The 19,770-nt window shown below is 44.1% G+C and overlaps 1 protein-coding gene across 5 annotated transcripts in view; it reads left to right on the top strand.

Annotated features, from left to right (window-relative positions):
* ARHGEF6 (Rac/Cdc42 guanine nucleotide exchange factor 6) overlaps positions 1 to 19,770 on the top strand; it is a 131,488-nt gene that overhangs the window by 19,324 nt on the left and 92,394 nt on the right. For 4 of the 5 annotated variants that reach the window (XM_059385981.1, XM_059385982.1, XM_059385984.1 and 1 more), the window contains 3 exons: positions 9,671 to 9,957; positions 10,181 to 10,607; positions 11,792 to 11,875. In XM_059385981.1, the coding sequence (XP_059241964.1) occupies positions 10,443 to 10,607; positions 11,792 to 11,875 (249 nt within the window). In that variant the 5' untranslated portion in view covers positions 9,671 to 9,957; positions 10,181 to 10,442. Of the gene's footprint in view, positions 1 to 9,670; positions 9,958 to 10,180; positions 10,608 to 11,791; positions 11,876 to 19,770 lie in introns of those variants that run through there. The other variant, XM_059385983.1, reaches the window with a different exon arrangement.

Genomic DNA, 19,770 nt, shown 5'->3' on the forward strand with positions numbered 1-19,770 from the left:
TTTCAGTAGGCAAACTTTGGGGAGGGGCCAGGCACAGACACTCAGACTGTAGCAGCAGATGGCCTCCAATGGCTAAAAAAGACAAATGGATTCTCCCCAGACTTGTCTCTAGAAAGGAGCATAGCTCTTCTGACACCTTGATTTTAGCCCTGTGAGATCTATGTTGGACTTCTGACCTGTAGAACTAGAAGTTAGCAAGTCTGTACAATTGTAGCTGTTTTGGTCCCACCCATGCCTGGGTAGCTCAGTTGTTAAGCATCCGCCTTTGGCTCAGGTCATGATCCTGGGGTCCTGGGATCAAGTCCCGCATTGGGCTCCTTGCTCAGTGGGGAGCCTGCTTCTCTCTCTCCCACTCCCCCTGCTTGTGTTCCCTCTCTTGCTGTGCCTCCTCTCTCTGGCAAATAGATAAATAAAATCTTTAAAAAAATAGATTTTAGTTAAAGAGAGAACATGAGAGAGAGCATGAATGGGGGGAGGGATAGAGAGAAAGGAGAAGCAGACTCCCCGCTGAGCAGGGAGCCTGATGCAGGACTTCATCCCAGGTCCATGGGACCATGACATAAGCCAAAGGCAGATGCTTAACTGACTGAGCCACCTAGGCTCCCCTATTTATTTAAAGAGTTTATTTATTTATTTATTTGAGAGAGAGAGAGAGAGCATGAGCAGGGGGATCTGCAGAGGGAAAGGGACAAGCAGACATCCCCCTGAGCAGGGAACCTGATGTGGGGACCTCAGGATCATGACCTGAGCAAAAGGCAGACGCTTTACCAACTGAGCCACCCAGGTGCCCCCGATTGTGATTTTGTTGTCATAAACATGTATCTTCTGAACTTGTCAATATTTCCCTAAGATAAATTTCTTTGAGGAAAGACTTTAAACATATAAAAGGGAAAGATTGGCATATTTAATTATCTACAAAATTTTAAACTTCTGTATAGTAGCTATTAAGAAATATACAAAAGACAAACACTAGCTAGGAAAGAATTTAAAACATATATACCAAAAGGTTAATATCCTGAAACTCTAAGGAACCCTTATCACAACAATGAACTATATTAGGTCTCATTTGTTGCATGATATGGAACAATAATTAAAAGTAAACTAAGCCAACTTCTGCTTCTACCCATGAAAGATTATGTGATTCGGACTTTTTCTCCTAATAGAAACAACTAGAAAACTGGACAAAGTATATAAACCAACTCTTTTTCCAGACACTGAGACAACAAGCAGTGCAGGACATTGAGCCCCAAGAGGAGGGAGACATGATGAAGAACCCTACAGTCACTCAGATTTTTTTTTGCCTCAAAACAAAGTACTATGACCGTAAGGAAGGGCAACTTGATTGGATGCTGCTTTGAAAAAAAGTCTCTAAAAGACATTTTTAGGGACAATTAGATAAATCTTATTATAGACTGAATATTAGATGGCATTAGTGAATTATTGTTAATTTTCTTAGTTGTGATATAAATCTTTGGTTATGTTGAAAAGGTTCTTAATTTTAGGAGAGGCATATTGAAGTATTTAGAGTTAAGTAATAAGAATAGTTTATTCATAATTTTTTAAAGTAATCTCTATACCCAACATGGGGCTTGAACTCAATGACTGAGATTGAGAGTCAGATGTTCTACTGACTGAACCAACCGGGTGCCCCATTTTATTTTTAAAAATATAGCCACCGGGGGCACCTGGGTGGCTCAGTGGGTTAAAGCCTCTGCCTTCAACTCAGGTCATGATCCTGGGGTCCTGGGATTGAGCCCCACATCAGGCTTTCTGCTCAGCAGGGAGCCTGCTTTCCCCCCTCTCTCTGCCTGCCTCTCTGGCTACTTGTGATCTCTCTCTCTGTCAAACCTGGGTGGCTCGGGGGGTTGGGACCTCTGCCTTCTGCTCAGGTCATGGTCCCGGTGTTCTGGGATCGAGCCCTGCATCGGGCTCTGGCTCAGCTGGGAGCCTGCTTCCCCACCTCTCTCTCCCTGCCTGCCTCTCTGCCTACTTGTGATCTCTGTCTGTCAAATAAATAAAATCTTTAAAAAATATATAGCCACTGTACCTATGTAGGCAAGTGAAATATAGCAGAATGTTACTAATTATTAAATCTGGATGATGGGTATGAAGGAGACATCATACTATTCTTTCAATTTTTCAATATGTTATAAATTTTTCTTAGTAAACTGTGTGTATTTGGAGGACTGTTGTTTTATTTCCCCCCCCTTCCTTTTTCCTGATGGCTTGGAATGAAGACTTGATGGCTGGAGCTCAAGCAGCCTTTTTCTTTTCAACTCACAACTGCCTTTTAAAAAATAACAGCTTTACAGAGACATAATTCAGGTAGTATAGATTCACCTACTTAAAGTGTATCATTCAATGGCTTCCAGTATATTCAGAATTGTGCAACCATCACCAAATCATTTTTAGGACATTTTCTTCACCTCCTCCCAAAAGAAATCCCCATGGCCATTAGCAGTCACTTCCAGTTTCCCTTCAACCCCCACCCCAGTCCTAGGCAACTGCTGTTCTACTTTCTGTTTGTATGGATTTGCCTATTCTGAACATTTCATGTAAGTGGAATCATATAATGTACAATCTTTTTTTTAAAAGATTTTATTTATTTATTTGACAGAGAGAGATTGCAAGTAGACAGAGAGGCAGGCAGAGAGAGAGCTAGGGAAGCAGGCTCCCTGCTGAGCAGAGAGCCCGATGCGGGACTCGATCCCAGGACCCTGAGATCATGACCTGAGCTGAAGGCAGCGGCTCAACCCAGGTTCCCCAATGTACAATCTTTTGTGTCTCGTTTCTTCTGGTCAATATGTTTTCAGTGTTTATCCATGATGTGGCCTCTATCAGCACTTCATTCATTTTTATGACCAAGTAATATTTGATTGTACCACTTTATTTATCCATTCATCAGATGATGAACATTGGATTGTTTGAACTCTTTGGAGGTTATGACTAATACTGCTATGAATATTTGTGTACAAGTTTTTATGTGGACATGTATTTTTATTTCTCTTGGAGAGGAATTGCTGGACCATACTGTGACTATGTTAACATTCTGAGGCACTGCAAAACTTTTTTTATAGCAGCTGCACTATTTGACATTCCCACCAACAATGTAGGAGAGTTCCAATTTCTCCACGTAACAGCACTAGTTCTTATCTTTTTTATTTTTTTTTTTAGTTAAAAAAATTTTTTTTAGTAATTTTTAAACCCAATGTGGGACTCAAACTTCTGACCCTGAGATGAAAAATCACATGTTCTTGGTGCACCTGGGTCGGGCATCTGACTCTCGGTTTCAGCTCAGGTGGATGGAGAGATGGAGGCCCCTGTTGGGCTCCATGCTCAGTGCGGAATCTGCTTCAGATTCTCCAACCCTCCCTCTCTGCTTCAGCCCCCACTATGCTCTCTCTCTCTTAAAAAAAAAAAAATGGCATGCTCTTCTGACTCGGTCTCTTTGATTATGTCCATCCTAATGGGTGTAAAGTGGAATCTCATTGTGGTTTTGATTTGCATTTCCCTGACCACTAATGATGCTGAGGATCTTTCCCCGAGTTTATTAGCTATTTGTATATCTTCTTTGGAGAAATGTCTATTCAGATAATTTGCCCATCTTTAGTTATTTTTACTTTTATTATTGAATTATAAGAGTTCTTTATATATTCCGGATACTAGTCCCTAATTAGAGATATGACTTGCAAATACTCTCTCTCATTTTGGGGTCATCTTTTCACTGTCTTGATGGTGTCCTTTGAAGCACAAAATTTTTAATTTTGATGAAGACCAATTTATCTGTTCTTTTGTTGTTGCTTGTGGCTGTGGACTGATATCTAAGAATAATAAGAAACCATTATTGGCTAGTCCAAGTTCACATTAGTCATTTTGAAACATGAGGTGGGAAGCTAAAGATGGTTAAGTAGCAGGAGAGTAGAGTCCTGGGTTTCTTTCTTTCTTTTTTTTTTTTTTTAAATATTTTATTATTTATTTGACAGACAGAGATCACAGGTAGGCAGAGAGGCAGGCAGAGAGAGAGGAGGAAGCAGGCTACCCGCTGAGCAGAGAGCCCGATGTGGGGCTCGATCCCAGGACCCTGGGATCATGACCTGAGCCAAAGGCAGAGGTTTTAACCCACTGAGCCACCCAGGCGCCCCTCTTTTTTTTTTTTTTTTTATTTTTTTGAGAGAGAGAGCTCAAGTGAGTCCACAAGTAGGCAGAATGGCAGGCAGAGGGAGAGGGAGAAGCAGGCTCTCGCTGAGCCGGGAGCCTGATGTGGGGCTCGATCCCAAGAACCCTGGGATCATGACCTGAGCCGAAGGCAGATGCTTAGGACTGAACCCCCCAGGCGCCCCAAGTCCTGGGTTTCTAATGACTATGAAGCTGCATGCTAGTCTTGGACTGCCCGATTCTGGATTTATTTTTACATGAGAGTGAAATAAAATATCTTATTTTTGAAAATCAAGAACTTCTATTTCCTGAAACACACCACATTTTACACCATGATGAAAAACAAGAGTACAAGAGGATAGTCACAAACATATTGGTTTAGTTTCCCTAATGTATTACAGACTTCTACAGATCAATAACAAAAAGACAAACAACCAGTGGAAAAGTGGGCAATGAAAATGAGCAAGTATTTCCCAGAAGAGAAAATATGTATGGCCAATTGACATATGAAAAAATGCTTTAGGGGCAGCTGGGTGGCTCAGTCGGTTAAGCATCAGGCTCTTGATTTCTGCTCAGGTCATGATCTCAGGGTTGTGTGACTGAGCCCTGGTTGGGATCTGTGCTGTACGTGGAGCCTGCTGAAGATTCTCTCTTTCCGGGGTGTCTGGGTGGCTCAGTGGGTCAAAGCCTCTGTCTTCCGCTCAGGTCATGATCCCGGGGTCCTGGGATCAATCCCTGCATCGGGCTCTCTGCTCAGTGGGGAGCCTGCTTCCTCCTCTCTCTCTCTCTGCCTGCCTCTCTGCCTACTTGTGATATCTGTCTGTCAAATAAATAAAATCTTAAAAAAAAAAAAAAGATTCTCTCTTTCCCTCTTCTCCCCTGCCCACTCTCTTTCCCCCTCTAAAAAAGAATTTTTAAAAAAATGCTTTAACCTTATTAGTAATCATAGAAAAGTAAATTCTACACCTATGAAAATTTAAAAAAAGTTAGAAGTCTGAAAGGTGTATGAGCTATGATGTGGAGCAATGGGAGATTAGAGCCTGATTGTAGGAAAGTAAAATTCTATAATCAGTTTAGAAAACAGTACTTTGAAGATCCCTACAAGGTTAAGGGCTACTTGTCATGGGAGAAACTGAACAAGCCAGCTAGAAAGATGGTAGGTTGTGGTTAGAAAATGTAATGTTTGAATTCATGATTGAGGAAGCAGAGAGATTTGTGTGATGACAAAAAGTACAAGCTGTGACCTGGCAAGTGGTTGGCTAAAGCGGAGGAGTGTTCACTGAAGATAACAAGGCGGGTCAGTCTGGGTCCAATCAAGACAGAGAAACCACAGAGGGATTTGAGCAGGAAAAGTTTAACATAATTGTCAGCAGTGACAGGGGACTGCAGTAATGAGGGATTGTCTAGTGAGAAGTAAAGAGAACTTTAAAAAGAGTATAGAAGCAGATACAGTGTGAAATAATACATACTAGTCACTCCCCTAGAGCTGTGAGAGCCTCCCCTCTCCACCGGTAGCCGAGATCCACGCCTAATTATAGAAGTTGTCATTGGGCTGAGTCAGTGGAACTTGCTGGACATCCGCCCTCTAGGACTTGCTGAAAATGTGCCCTGGGAGGGTGCTTGTTTCCCATTTACAGGGGAGGTGTCTCACCAGAGATACTTTGGTACAGAACGACCCCCCCAAAAGGTGGTGGCAGGGGAAGCTAGCTGCTACCCGCTGTGCCCTGGTGGAAGCCAGTGCCGCGGAAGGGGAGCACCAAGAAAGCCTGGAGCTTGGCGGGAGCCTGTGGAGTGAGCACACAGGAAGCAGGAAGTAAAACCCCTTCTTCCTGCAATGTCTCTACCACCTGCTACCGATAAAACTTCATATCGTGCCGGCTGGCAAAGTAAAAATGATTTAAAGTCCCACGTCCATGTTCACAGAGCGGGCCAAAAGAGGGGCCGGAGGTAATCCATCAGTCACAAATAGGGAAGTCAAGGAACTGAGTGGCCATGACCCAGATGGTGGCAGAAATTGGGGCACGTGGGGGGCTCAGTCAGTTAAGCCTTCGGCTCAGGTCAAGATCCCAGAGTCCTGGATGGAGCCCCACATCGTGCTCGCTGCTCAGTGGGGAGTCTGCTTCTCCCTCTGCCCCTCCCGCTGTTCATGCTCTCCCTCTCAAATAAATAAAATCTTAATAAAAAAAAGAAATTGGGGTAGAGTGGAAGATTATAAACCAACTTGTTTCTCCAAGTGTGACCTTGGTCTGTGTCAGGTTCCTTTGCCCCATAGTGAGGTAGGGGACAGGGGACTAGTACTCCCAACTCTTCATTCTTTTCTCCGCCTGCCCTCACAAGAGGTGACTATTTTTGGGCACTGTTGTTTGTAAATCATGGGTTTAGGTGATGGAGAGCCTTTGAGGGTTTTTGAGCACGAGTATTACGTGATCAAAGAGTTGTTTCTGGAAAATGAACTGGAGTGTGTTCTGCCAGAGAGTCCATTAGGATGAGAGGATGCAGGTTGGAAAGCCAGGGAGCGAGGAGGCTGGCTCAGTGGCCCAGGGTGCACACTCCTGAGGCTTGGGGGTCTGAGGGAGAAACCTTTGCTCTTTTTACTCGCGCTGTCCTGTGAAGCCTGTTGCTTCCTGTGACTAGCCTGTGACCACCAGTCTTCCAGCGGTTGCCCCTGTGCCCCCAGTTCATCAGCTCCTCTGTGTCAGCACTTGCTTCCCTAACCAGCCTCGGTTCCAGCCTCGGTTCCAGCCTCAGTTCCAGCGCTAGTCATTCAGCCCCGTGTTTGCTACAGTCCTGGGATCCCTTGCTCTCCTGACATTTACTCTCCATACCGACCCGTAGCTTCAGGTCCTCATACTAATAGAACTGCCTTGAGGAGGTGGCCTTGCTTTCTTGGTTTTTCTTTAGTACTTAATTTGCTGTAGCCATTGTCTAAAATGAGGCAAATTTTCACCCGGGCGACCTCCGCGGGCTCAAGCCTGTTTTGGGCTAGGCCGGATTCCCAAAATCACTTAGGCTTTATTCTTGATCAGAAGATATAAGCGATACCTCAATAATTCTCTCAGATTTGTTTGTCTGTGCAGTTTTTTTTTTAAAGATTTTATTTATTTATTTGACAGACGGAAATCACAACTAGGCAGAGAGGCAGGCAGACAGAGAGGAGGAGAAAGCAGGCTCCCTGCTGAGCAGAGAACCCGAAGCGCAGCTCGATCCCAGGACCCTGGGATCATGACCTGAGCCGAAGGCAGAAGCTTTAACCCACCAAGCCACCCAGGCGCCCCTGTCTATGCAGTTTTGATGAGCAGTTGGGAAAATGTGTCCAAAGGACGTAGAAAAATGTGTTCAAGTAGGTCTGAGTGGGGAATTTAATCGACCCACGAATGGAATTTGTATTTCTCTCTATGACATAGCTTTGACTATGGTCAAAAGTCAAGTAAAACTTTTGATTGTCTATACTTATTTTGCTTCTGAGTATAATTACATCAAACCAAACATTGGAGGTCAAATCCTTGTTAGAGCACTACTGATCGACCAGACAATGTGAATGAATGTCAAATGGTGATGTTGGTGATACAGAAGAAACCGGAGAAAGGGAAGTACCATACTGTATGCATTCAATTATATAGGATTCTAGAAAATGCAGACTAATCTACAGGGAGTGAAAGCAGATTGGAAGGGAAGGGAGGTGAAAAAGAGTTTGAAAGGGCACAAGGACATTTTTTGGGGACGATGGAAAGTTTTACCTGGATTGTATGTGAGATTGTATCACAGCTGTATACATATGTCAAAATTCATTAAGTTGGGCATCTTAAATATGTGCACTTTATTATATGTCAATTATCTCTCAATAAAAGTAAAAATCATGGGGTGCCTGGGTGGCTCAGTGGGTTAAAGCCTCTGCCTTCGGCTCCGGTCATGATCTCAGGGTCCTGGGATCGAGCCCTGCATCGGGCTCTCTGCTCAGCAGGGAGCCTGCTTCCCTTCCTCTCTCTCTCTGTCTGCCTCTCTGTCTACTTGTGAGCTCTGTCTGTCAAATAAGTAAGTAAAATCTTTTTAAAAAAAGTAAAAATCATTACTAAGGAAAGAAGTTTTGTTTTAAGTCCTAGGAGTTCATTCATTCATTCATGCATTTGTTCAGTGTTTTTTTTTTTAAGATTTTATTTATTTATTTAACAGAGATCACAAATAGAGAAGCAGGCAGAGAGAGAGAGGGAAGCAGGCTTCCTGCTGAGCAGGGGGCCTGGTGCGGGGCTCTATCCCAGGACCTGGGCTGAAGGCAGAGACTTTAACCCACTGAGCCACCCAGGTGCCTTGTTCAGTGTTTTTTGTCTTTTTTTTTTTTTTAAGATTTTATTTATTTATTTGACAGAGAGAAATCACAAGTAGATGGAGAGGCAGGCAGAGAGAGAGAGGGAAGCAGGATCCCTGCTGAGCAGAGAGCCCGATGCGGGACTCGATCCCAGGATCCTGAGATCATGACCTGAGCCGAAGGCAGCGGCTTAACCCACTGAGCCACCCAGGCGCCCATTGTTCAGTGTTTTTAAAAAAGATTTTATTTATTTATTTGAGAGAGCAAGAGAGAGACCACGGACTGGGAGAGGGGGTGGGAGGGAGAGGGGAGGGGAGGGTCGGGGAGAGGGGAGGGGCAGAAGGAGAGGGAGAAGCAGACTCCTCGCTGAGCAGGGACCCTGACCCTGGGCTCCATTACCAGGACCCCAGAAAGATGACCCAAGCCAAAGGCAAACACTCAACTGACTGAGCCACCCGGGTGTCCCTCATTCAGCATTTTAAAACATCTACTGTGTACTTGGAGCTGCTGGGAACAGTGTTAATTAAACAAGATGGACAAGCCCTCTGCTCTAGGGAGGTTACATTCTGGTAGAGGAGACATACCAACAAGTAATAGTAGTGAAGTGTGATAAATGTTAGGCACAGGGCAAGAAGGGGAAGCTTTGAAAACATTTAGCAGGATCATCTAAGCTGATTATTTGGTAGTAGATGTTTAAAGCTGTGTTGAGAAGGCTTCGGAAGCTTAGCCGGATCCCCCGCGTGAGGAGGGGCAGTGACCGATGGGGAGGACCATGCCTTTGCCAGTTTAAGGCCATGCCATTCCCCATGGTCTTCTCATACCTTTCCCAACAGTATGTCTCTTTCAACTGGTTGTGAAAATGTTTGAGGATAATAAGATCTCTTGTTTTAGACGAGGATTGGTTTTTTTCAGAGCAGCATTTTCAATGCAAAGTGTTTCTTGTCGGGGAAGCATCAACTTTCCAGACTGTAGTATAGACAGAGGACAATCACTCTTTTGTTCTCAAAAGTTCTGTTTTTAAGTGTTTTGTACCCGCTCATGGGACTGTGTCTGCCCCTTTGCTAGGGGTACCACAGCTGGAGTGTGTAGTGGAACCAGGTCCAGAAAAAGAATTGCTAAAGAATGCAAGTAAACAGGATGTCAGATGTTATCCTTAGCCTGTTTCCCTAAACATAGCTTTTTTGGCTGCAAAGTAAAATACCATTCTTCTAGCTTCTGCTTCCACGCTGGGATGGCTGACGGCAGGCACGGTCTTCATTCGCTGGTTACGTTATCACCGTGCAATTCAAGGTGTTCTACAAGGAATGATCCCGAGACACCATCTCTGTGAGACAGGATGTGGACATCCGGCCACTTCTTGGAAGAATTTTCTCGGCCTACCTTCCCCATGAGGCTCAGATCTGTCTGACCTAAGAGCCAGTTGGCATCTTCCTCCTGACAGAAGCCAGATTTTCACTGGGGCTAGACTATTTATTGACAGTGTTTTCCCAGACCGGCCCGTGAGTGTCTCATTTCCAAGGTCCCCTCTGTTTTCCAAGAGCACTTGCTTCCTTCTCTCTCCTCCCTCCCCAGCCTCCTCCTCATTTCCTTCCTTTACAGCTTCTTGCACGGTTGGGTTTTTTTTTTTTTTGGGGGGGGGGGGGGGAGGGTGTTTGTGGGTGTTTTTTATTTTTTTTCTTTTAAAAAAAAAAAAAAAAAAACCCTAATGAATTTGTTTTGCAGGTTTGGACAAAGAAACCCAGCATTATCCAAGGATTTTTCTTCCTTCTATGTCTGCATCTTTTAAGCGCTCTCTCTGTGGCTTTAAGATCCCGGCATTCGAGTGGGTTCCACGGTTATCTAAGAAAAGTTGTCAAGAGGCTTTGCTCTGCAAGCCCCAGAAGAGAACTTATAAAAACGGAAGGCAGTAGCAGATGCAAGTACGGATGTGGCTTAGTTGTTGCAGCCGCCCCACGGAGCTGTGCAGAGCATACCGTCCTCAGCGATGAACCCAGAAGAGCGAATCGTGACATGGCTTATCTCCTTGGGAGTTTTAGATTCCCCCAAAAAGACCATCTGTGATCCGGAGGAGTTCTTGAAGTCCTCGCTGAAGAATGGGGTAGTGCTGTGCAAATTGATCAACAGACTTAGGCCTGGCTCTCTAGAAAAGGTAAGGGAGATGGGCAGTCTCTTTGCCATTGCTTACCACCAGAGAGCAGTAATAATGTAACCCTTGAGACGCTCTGTTGCCTGGGGCCTCCGGACTCTCCCACTTGAATCTCTTCCTGGGAATTTGGCATTCTCTCTTGTTTCTGTAGTCCAGAAAACACAGAAAATGAAAGGTTATCCTCTAGCAGTTGGCCCCCAAATATAGCAAAACCGTGATGCACCGTTGGTGCCAGGGGACAAGGAGAAAATACCCATATCATTTGCTCTGTCATAGAGAGACATGTTCTACCTCCCCGTGTACCAAGGGCATATTTTGAACTTGAGGTATATATGAATCTTTGTAATAAGGGGATGATTTATGACAGATATTGATGGTGTTTATTGACAGTTTGGCTCAAATCAATGTCGATTTTCTTCTCAAAGAAAGAAAATAGCCTTTGAAACAGAGGCAACCAGGAGAAATAATCCCAAGTGTCAGAAAGGTTTGTTTAAACAACAGAAAGCAGATACATGTGTTGAATGCAACATGTGTTCAAAGTGAAATTAACCTCAGTCTCTTTTCAAAAGCCTAAAGTTTTATTGTTGGAAAGCTACTAGGTCGTGAGGATGGGCAATTTCTAATGTAGGCACTTTAAGTTTAAAGGTCAGATCCCACAGCTAATGTCTGCAGGTTAACAGGGGATGTGACTGTGAGCATAACATGAGTTCTTTTGCCTTCTTGAACCGGTTTGTGTTTTTATTGAGCAAATTGATTTCCTCGTAAGTTTCCTTAAACTTGAAAAAAAAAAACAGCATACAGAACTGTAACCAAATGTAGCAAACAGGAGAACAGGATTTTAATGTCCCTCATGGGGAGGAGGGAGCCAGGTAATAGATTAAAAGCAAGAACCAAACTCAGAAAACAGTCTGGATCCAATTCGCTACCCCCACACCTCAGCAGAAGGCAAAGAAAAGGTTTGTCAGTAGAGATAGAGGGTTTGGGACTGGAAGTTTGGTGACATTTGAAACAGACCGACCGTTTAGACTTACATCACTTCCTCCAGTGGTTGTTTCTCTTCCTGGATTGATAGCAATGTGGCCCTCTGTCTTAAAAAGCCTACTTATCTAGTTATCAGAACCTGAGGGCTAGGGTGTGCTTGGCATGGGACCACAGTGTCTGAGTGACATGTGACTCTGTTTCTCTAGTACTGCTTGGAGCCCCAGACCGAAGCTGACTGCCTCAACAACATTGGTGACTTCCTGAAAGGATGTGCGACCCTTCAGGTGGAGGTAAGCCCTGGGTTGATTTTGACCATCAAACATGGGTAGCATATTGTGGAAACCATGGTTAAGACTGGTGGTCTCCAGAGGTGGCGTGCTAGTTTGTCTAGCACTGAAAACCAGTGCCAAACTCAAACCAAACCAAACCAAATCAAAACTCAGAATAGGATATCTTTGAATACAGCATCCGAGCCCTGAAAGCAGGCTTCCGGTGACAGAAGTTATGTGTGGAGCTTCTCCGCTGGGGGAACTGGCTGCTCTGCAAGGGAGCGGGGTGGGGGGCGCGTCACTGTAATGCCTCTGTACTGGGGAAAGAGGAAAGTATATTGTCCCTTTTCCCCATTAACCCTTTAGAATAGAAGCCTTGAAAAGCCCAGAGAACCTGGCCCTGTGGTAGAAATTGTGTATTAAATTACATTGCCTTGTTTTATAGTATATGGATCTGTACAGTACATATGGGGGTCTTGCTGGAAAGGAGGTGATACTTTTGTCTGAGTGTCAAAGTACTTCTCTGCTCCTCTGTGTGTGTATCACATCTTTATTTGCAGAAGCAAAAACCATGGAAACAATATCAGTATCTAGCAATAGGGGAATAGTCAAATAAATTCTAGTACATTCAAATACTGCTGAAGTCTTACACATTCATTTAGAAAAGATGGTAGGTTTTTTAACTTGAAGTCTAGTTGACATATGTTAGTTTCATATGTACGACATAGTGATTGGACAATTCTATACATCACACAATGCTCACCACGCTGAATGTAGCTACCATATGTCACCACATAATATTATTTTTTTAAAGATTTATTTATTTAGCGGGGGATGGACAGAGGGAGAGACAGAATCTTGAAGTAGACTCCCTGCTGAGCACAGAGCCTGGTGGGCAGGTGGGGTGGGGGGAACTTGGCTTTGGGCTTGACATGGGGCTCGATGCCAGGGTCCTGAGATAATGACCTGAGCTGGAATCAAGAATTGGCCGCCTAACTGACTGAGCCCCCTCAGGTGCCCCTACAAGTTATTGACTATGTTCCCTATGCTGTGCTTGTCATCCCCGGGCCTGCCTTACTTTATAACTGGAAATCGGTGCCTCTTTGTCCCCTTCATCTCTTCTCTCTGTCCCCTCCCCTCTGGTAACCACCAGCTTATTCTCTGTATTTATGATTCAGTTTCTGCTTTGTTTGGTTTTTGGTTTTTAGATTCCACGCATGACGGAAATCATATGATAGCGGTCTTTCTTTGTCTGACTTATTTCACTTCGCATGATACCCTCTGGGTCCATCCATGGTGTCACCAATGGCAAGATTTCCTTCTTTCTGTTGAGTTGGTCAAGTGCATATATTCCACATCTGTGTCCATTCATCTCTTGATGGACCCTTGGCTGGTTTCCGTATCTTAGCTGTTGCAAATAATTCTTTGATAAGTGTGTGGTTGTGTATCTTTTTAAATTCGTGTTTTTGTTTTCTTCAGGTATTTGCCTCAGTGTTTTGATCTGTAAGATGGACACATTAATTGCTACCTCATGGGGTTGTTTTACGGATCAAATGAGATGCTACATAATAATTTTGAGCTAAGAGCTTGGACCCAAAAAAGATCTATGAGATGATAATGTATGTACAGAGCTCATCAGGGAAACAGGGACATTAAGAAGTGGAGACACGTTGTGACAGTAGTATTTGTGGAGAAGTATTCGTAGTGGGTTGATCATGGACTATGATCTAAATTGTTTGGGTTCAAAATCTCAGTTCTCTCTCAGCTTTGTGACCTTGGGCACGTTCCTTGACTGTGCCTCGGTCTCCCCATCTATAAAATGGGAATAATAACAGCACTTATCTCGTAGGATCAGTATAAGATGTCAATGCATTCATGTCCCCAGAAGAGTGCATGGCACATAGTAAGCATTTCTCCAAGTGTTAGCTATTATTAGTAGTAGTAATACAAGTCGCTTTGCCCCAGATAAACTTGGCTGGCTTCAGAATTTTTCCTAAAGTTAGCTACAGCATCAGGCTATAGTTGTCCCAGAATATTTTATCCAGGTGTCCCTGTTGCCCACTGTGAGCTGCGTGTGTCTGCATTGGCTCGTGTATGTGTGTGTGTGTGTATGTGTCTTTTGAGATAGGTGTAGCCTGAGACTTTTCTATATATCTTCTAGAATAACATCTACTATTGAATAGATCATGGTATTTTCCATTTTATTTGACAAATAAAAACATGGTGAGGCTGCCAATGATTTCCGTGCTGTGAAGCTGCCAGAAGGTATCCTGAGCTTCTTTGCAGTTCTCTGAGAATACTAGATGATACGGAAACACCTCCTGGGTCTAGCACTGTGGGAGAACGAATCGTTTCACAGAAGTGGATTTTTCTGATAGCTAATGCTTACTCGTTTAAGTACCAGTGCTTAAAATATTTTCACCCACTTTGGAGATGAATCTTTTTGAAAAATGCATATTAATATTCATTTCTTGAATGGAAGGCACTGGGTGTATTTTTATCTCTCTTTGATCATTGAGGCTGGCCTGAACATCGCAGGGGTATTGGAATAGGGCGGTATCTGGCACGCAGGCGAAGCACGTAACTTTCTCTAGTTTGGCAGACTGGGGTTGGAGTCTTGGCTCGGTCAGTTACTGACTGTGGACTCCAGGCAAAGTTACTTGTCCTCTTTCTGTTTCAGTTTCCTCATCTATATAATGGAGGCATTAACAACATGTACGGCATAGGATCGTTTTAAGGATCAAATGAGAGAATATACCCAAGGCATGAGATTGAAAGTGAAGCTGGGGGGGGGGTCCCACAGCCAGGAATATGCACCACCCAGTCTCAAGCTTCCAGGGAGCTAGGAGACAGACCGAGACACACATAACTACAAAGTTTTGTTTGTTTTTAAAGATTTTATTTATCTATTTGACAGACAGAGATCACAAGTAGGCAGAGAGGCAGCCAGAGAGAGAGGGGCAAGCAGGCTCCCTGCTGAGCAGAGGGCCTGATGTGGGGCTCGATCCCAGGACCCGATGCTGACCTGAGCCAAAGACAAAGGCTTAACCCACTGAGCCACCCAGGTGCCCCCCTATTACAAAGTGGTTTTTTTTTTGTTGTTGTTGTTGTGTTTTTTTTAAAGATTTTATTTATTTATTTGACAGAGAGAGAGATCACAAGTAGGCAGAGAGGCAGGCAGAGATAGAAGGGGGAAGCAGGCTCCAGCTGAGCAGAGAAGCTGATGCGGGGCTCGATCCCAGGACCCTGAGATCATGACCCGGGCCGAAGGCAGAGGCTTTAACCTACTGAGCCACCCAGGCGCCCCTATTACAAAGTTTTTTCAATTATTTTTTTCAGTTGACTATATTTGACATGTGACCTGTAACCTTAAGGTGTACAGCATGTTACATTGCTGTATCTATATATTGTAATATGATTGCTGTCATAGATATACTTATCATATCACATAGTACTAGTACGATATTGTTGTCTATATTCAATATTACGCCAGGCATTAGACCACTGTGGCTCACTTAGTCCTTAAGCAATATCAGTGTTTATCTCCCCATCTCCCCATCCCGTGGTAACTACCATTTTACTGTCTTTTTTTCTGAGTTTAACTATTAAAAAAATTTTTTTAAAAGATTTTATTTATTTATTTGACAGAGAGAAAGACACAGAGAAAGAGCGAAAGCAGGGGGAGTGGGAGAGGGAGAAGCAGTCTTCCTGTTGAGGCGAGATCCCGATGTGGGGCTCCATCCCAGGACCCTGGGATCATGACATGAGCCGAAGGCAGAGGCTTAACAACCGAGCCACCCAGGTGCCCCATAAGTTTGACTTTTTTAAGGTTTTGTTTACTTAGACTTGAGAGAGAAAGGGTGAGAGAGCGCAAGTGGGGGGAGGGGCAGTGGGAGAGGGAGAGAGAGAGAATCTCAAGCAGACTCCCTGCTGGGCATGGATTCCCTAGTTGGGGGTTTGATCTCAAGACCCTGAGGTCATGACGTGAGCTGAAATCAAGAGTCAGGGGCTTAACTGACTGAGCAACTCAGGGACCCTGAGAACACACTATTACTTAGCTAAAGAAAGAGTTCTGGCTTGAAAGGGTTAGTTGGGAAATGTAGACAAATGTAGAAACCAGAGCTGGGGCAGCACAGTGATATCTTGAGTACTGGCTGTGGGGCACAGCGGCCCCATTAAAGAGCTGCTGGCTTCTGAACCTCTGGGTGGCCGGTGGGTCTCTCCAGGGGACCTCCATCCTTGTGCTCGCAGATGGCTATAGTGTCCTAGGGCCTCTAGAAGATCACACAGCTAGTAACTGAGAGGTCTGCTGAGACAGCTAAGAAACAAAGCCCTCTCTAAAGCACTTTCCCAACGTTGATATTTTGAAACATAGAAGTTTTTAAATTTTTATTATTTTTATTTATTTTTAAAGATTTTATTTATTTACTTGACATACAGAGATCACAAGTAGGCAGAGAGGCGGGCAGAGAGAGAGGAAGGGAAGCAGGTACCCTGCTGAGCAGAGGAGCCCGATGCAGGGCTTGATCCCAGGACCCTGGGATCATGACCTGAGCCAAAGGCAGAGGCTTTAACCCACTGAGCCACCCAGGCGCCCCCCTATAGAAGTTTTTTTAAATGTCATAAAGTCAAATTGATCTGTTTTTGCTGTTGTTTGTGTTTGGGGTATCATGTCTAAAAAAACCCCATTGTCTAATGCTAGGTCATGAAGAGTTATACATAATGTTTTCCTGTAAGAGTATTAGAGTTTCAGCTCTTACATTTAGGTCTTTGAATCATTTTGTGTTAATTTTTGTATATGGTGTGAGGTAGGAGTCCAATTCATTCTCTCTTTTTTAACGATTTTTTTATTTGAGAGAGAGAGAGAGCACAAGTGGAAGGAGGGGCAGAGGGGGGAGCAGACTCCCTGCTGAGCTCAGAGCCTGATGTGGGGGTGCATCCTAGGACCCTGAGATCACGACCTGAGCCGAAGTCAGATGCTTCACCAGCTGAGCCACCCAGGCACCCCCCAAATTCATTCTTTTAAACACTATTTTTGAAAAGACTGTTCTTTTCCCCACTCAATCAATTAATGTAGCAGTGTAATAAGTTTTCAAATCAGAAAGCATGAGTCTTCCAAATTTGTTCTTCATTTTCAAAATCATTTTGGCTATTCTGGATCCCTTGTATGCCCATATGGATTTTAGGATCAGCCTGTCCATTTCCACAAAAACAAACAAACAAAAAACGCACAAAAAACTCAGCTGGCATTTTGATAGGGATTGTGTTCAACCTGTAGATGGCTTTGGGGAATATTGCCATCCTAACAATACTGAGTCTTCTGATCCGTGAACACAGGATGTCTTTCTACTTATTTGCGTCTTTTAAAATTTCATTCAACAGTGTTTTGTAGTTTCTAGTGTGTGTATCTTATACCTCCTTAGTTCCTTTTGATGCTATTGTAAATGGAATTATTTTCTTAATTTCATATTTGGATTGTTCAGTGCAAGTGTATAAAGATACAACCAATGTTTGCTTATTGCTCTTGTATCCTTCAACTTTGCTGAACTTAACTCATCAGTTTGAATGTTTTTTTGGATTCCTTGTGGATTTCTTATACAAGATCATGTCATCTGTGCATAGAGATAGTTTTACTTCTTCCTTCCAATATAGATGCCTTTTATTTCATTTTCTTGCCTAATTTGCCTGGCTAGAACCTTCAGGTCAGTGTTGCATAGAAGTGTTTAAAGTAGACATCCTAGTGTTGCTCTTAATCTTACGGGAAAGCCTTCAGTCTTTCACCATTAAGTAGGATGTTAGCTGTGGGTTTTTCATAGTGGGAGGAGGGGCAGAGGATTCGGACTGAAGGATTCCCTTCTATAACTGTTTTTTTTTTTTTTTTTAATTCTTTTCTTGTCCTGAAAGGGTGCTGGATTTTGTCAAATGCTTTCTCTGTATCTGTTAAGAGATACATCCTTTATGATCTTGATAAGTTGTATTACTTTGATTAGTTGTCATATGTTAGATCAATCTTGTAATGCTGGGATAAATCCCAGCGGGTCATGAGGTTGTATGTGCACATAGAGATGGATTTGTATACATCTGTGATTATTCTTGAAGCTTTTTTTTTTTCATAGAAATGGAATTACTGTGTCAAAATTTGATAGATATTCTCAAATCCCCTTCAAAAATGCTATATGAAGCTCTACTCCCACCAGGTGAGTAGGAAGTGCCTTCTTCCTGATGTCCCTGGCAGGACTGGATATTATTTATCTTTCATATTTGCTAAAATGTTGGGTGAAAATGGTATTTCGTTTACTGCTGTAATTTGAGGTTCATGATCCTAGTGAGTTTGGGTATCTTCTGACCCCTTTATAGTTCACTTACATTTCCTTTTCTGTGAACCAGCTCTATCTTTTTTATGTGTTTCCAGAATGGAGAAGGCAGGAAGGACACTCAGGCCTCAAGAGAAAATCTTCTAGAACATATGGAAAAACCATTCTAGCAGTGTTTTGTTTCCTTCTTTTTTTTTTTTGAGATTTTATTTATTTATTTGACAGACAGAGATCACAAGTAGGCAAAGAGCAGGCAGAGAGAGAGGAGGAAGCAGGCTCCCCAGAGCGGAGAGCCCGATGTGGGGCTCGATCCCAGGACCCTGGGACCATGACTTGAGCCGAAGGCAGGGGCCCTAACCCACTGAGCCACCCAGGTGCCCCGGTAGTTTTGTTTTCATTCTGCCTTTGAACTTGGGAGGAGGAGGGACAGATACAGTTCTTCTGATCAGTGGAGAGTGGCCTGGGTGCTACCTCTTTGACTACACTGGTCTGGCTACAGCCCCCATGCTCTGCTCCCGGCTTCACCTCCAGCTGATACTCCTGCTCTGTCCCCTGCTACCTCTGCTGCCAGCCCACTACTATCTCCTGTTTTGCTTCTGGGCCAAGCCTACTTTTATAAAAAGAGGTTTTGCTTATTGAATGTCTATGAGGCTCCATGAATGCTTCTCTCTATCTCTTTCTCCCTCCCTCCCTTCTTTTCTTTTCTCTCTCCTTCTCTTTCCAGTACCAGCTGGTATCAGTAGGGCTTTTCTTTGTCCCCGCCCCCTCATTGCCTCCTGTCTCCCTGAGTCACTCCATCTGCCTTGTCACTGGAACAGCATGGGTGCCATCCCCAAAGTGGGGCCTGTGGGATGGATGATCTGCCATTCCCCAGGGGCTGCTTTGCATGAAGGCCTTTCTGGAAGGGAGGCAGATCTACTAATGACCAAGAGTCACAGCTAAATCTCCTATAAGAGAGCTCCAGCTCTAGGAGAGCAGAACCATCTTGGAGGAGTGAGGCCTGAGGCCAGGTACCTGACCAGTAGCTGTAATGGGTATCAGTCAGACCCTCCTTCAAGGCCAAGTCTGCCACCTGTGTGAAGTCAGAGACCCCCCCCACCCCTTCCCTAGGCCTCGGTTGATTCATCTGTGAAAGAGGAGACTAGAGTAGGGATTGGTAATGTCTAACTGTTGGGCACTCTATTTTTAACTGGCTCAATTCCAAAAGTTTCTGCTGGGCAGAGCTTTGTATATTTAGCCGCTCAGTTTGTGCTAGTGGGAAGAGTAAAGAGGCTATCGGAAGTTTTTTGTTTTTCCGGTTGAGCAAATCTGACACTCCTAATGGAATTTCCCTGAGTTCCAGGGCTCTGGCCGTCCTAATCTTTTACCGACTGCATCATATTTCTGTAAAAACTGGATTTCAAGTAAGGCAGTAAATATTCCACATCTGTCGTGAACCTTATTATGCTCCTAACAGGCCCCTTTGACCTGGGTCCTGTTACCAGAGAGCCCAGGAAGGGCATCCAGGGTAGTTGGGGAAGGGATGGGTGTTGAGGGCCGCCCGAGAGCGCTTCCTTTCTCGCCCTCCGGCTGGGCACAGAGCGGGGGGGGAGGGGGGGGGGG

The sequence above is a fragment of the Mustela nigripes genome, chromosome X, assembly GCF_022355385.1.
Source record: "Mustela nigripes isolate SB6536 chromosome X, MUSNIG.SB6536, whole genome shotgun sequence".
Taxonomy (NCBI): Eukaryota; Metazoa; Chordata; class Mammalia; order Carnivora; family Mustelidae; genus Mustela; species Mustela nigripes.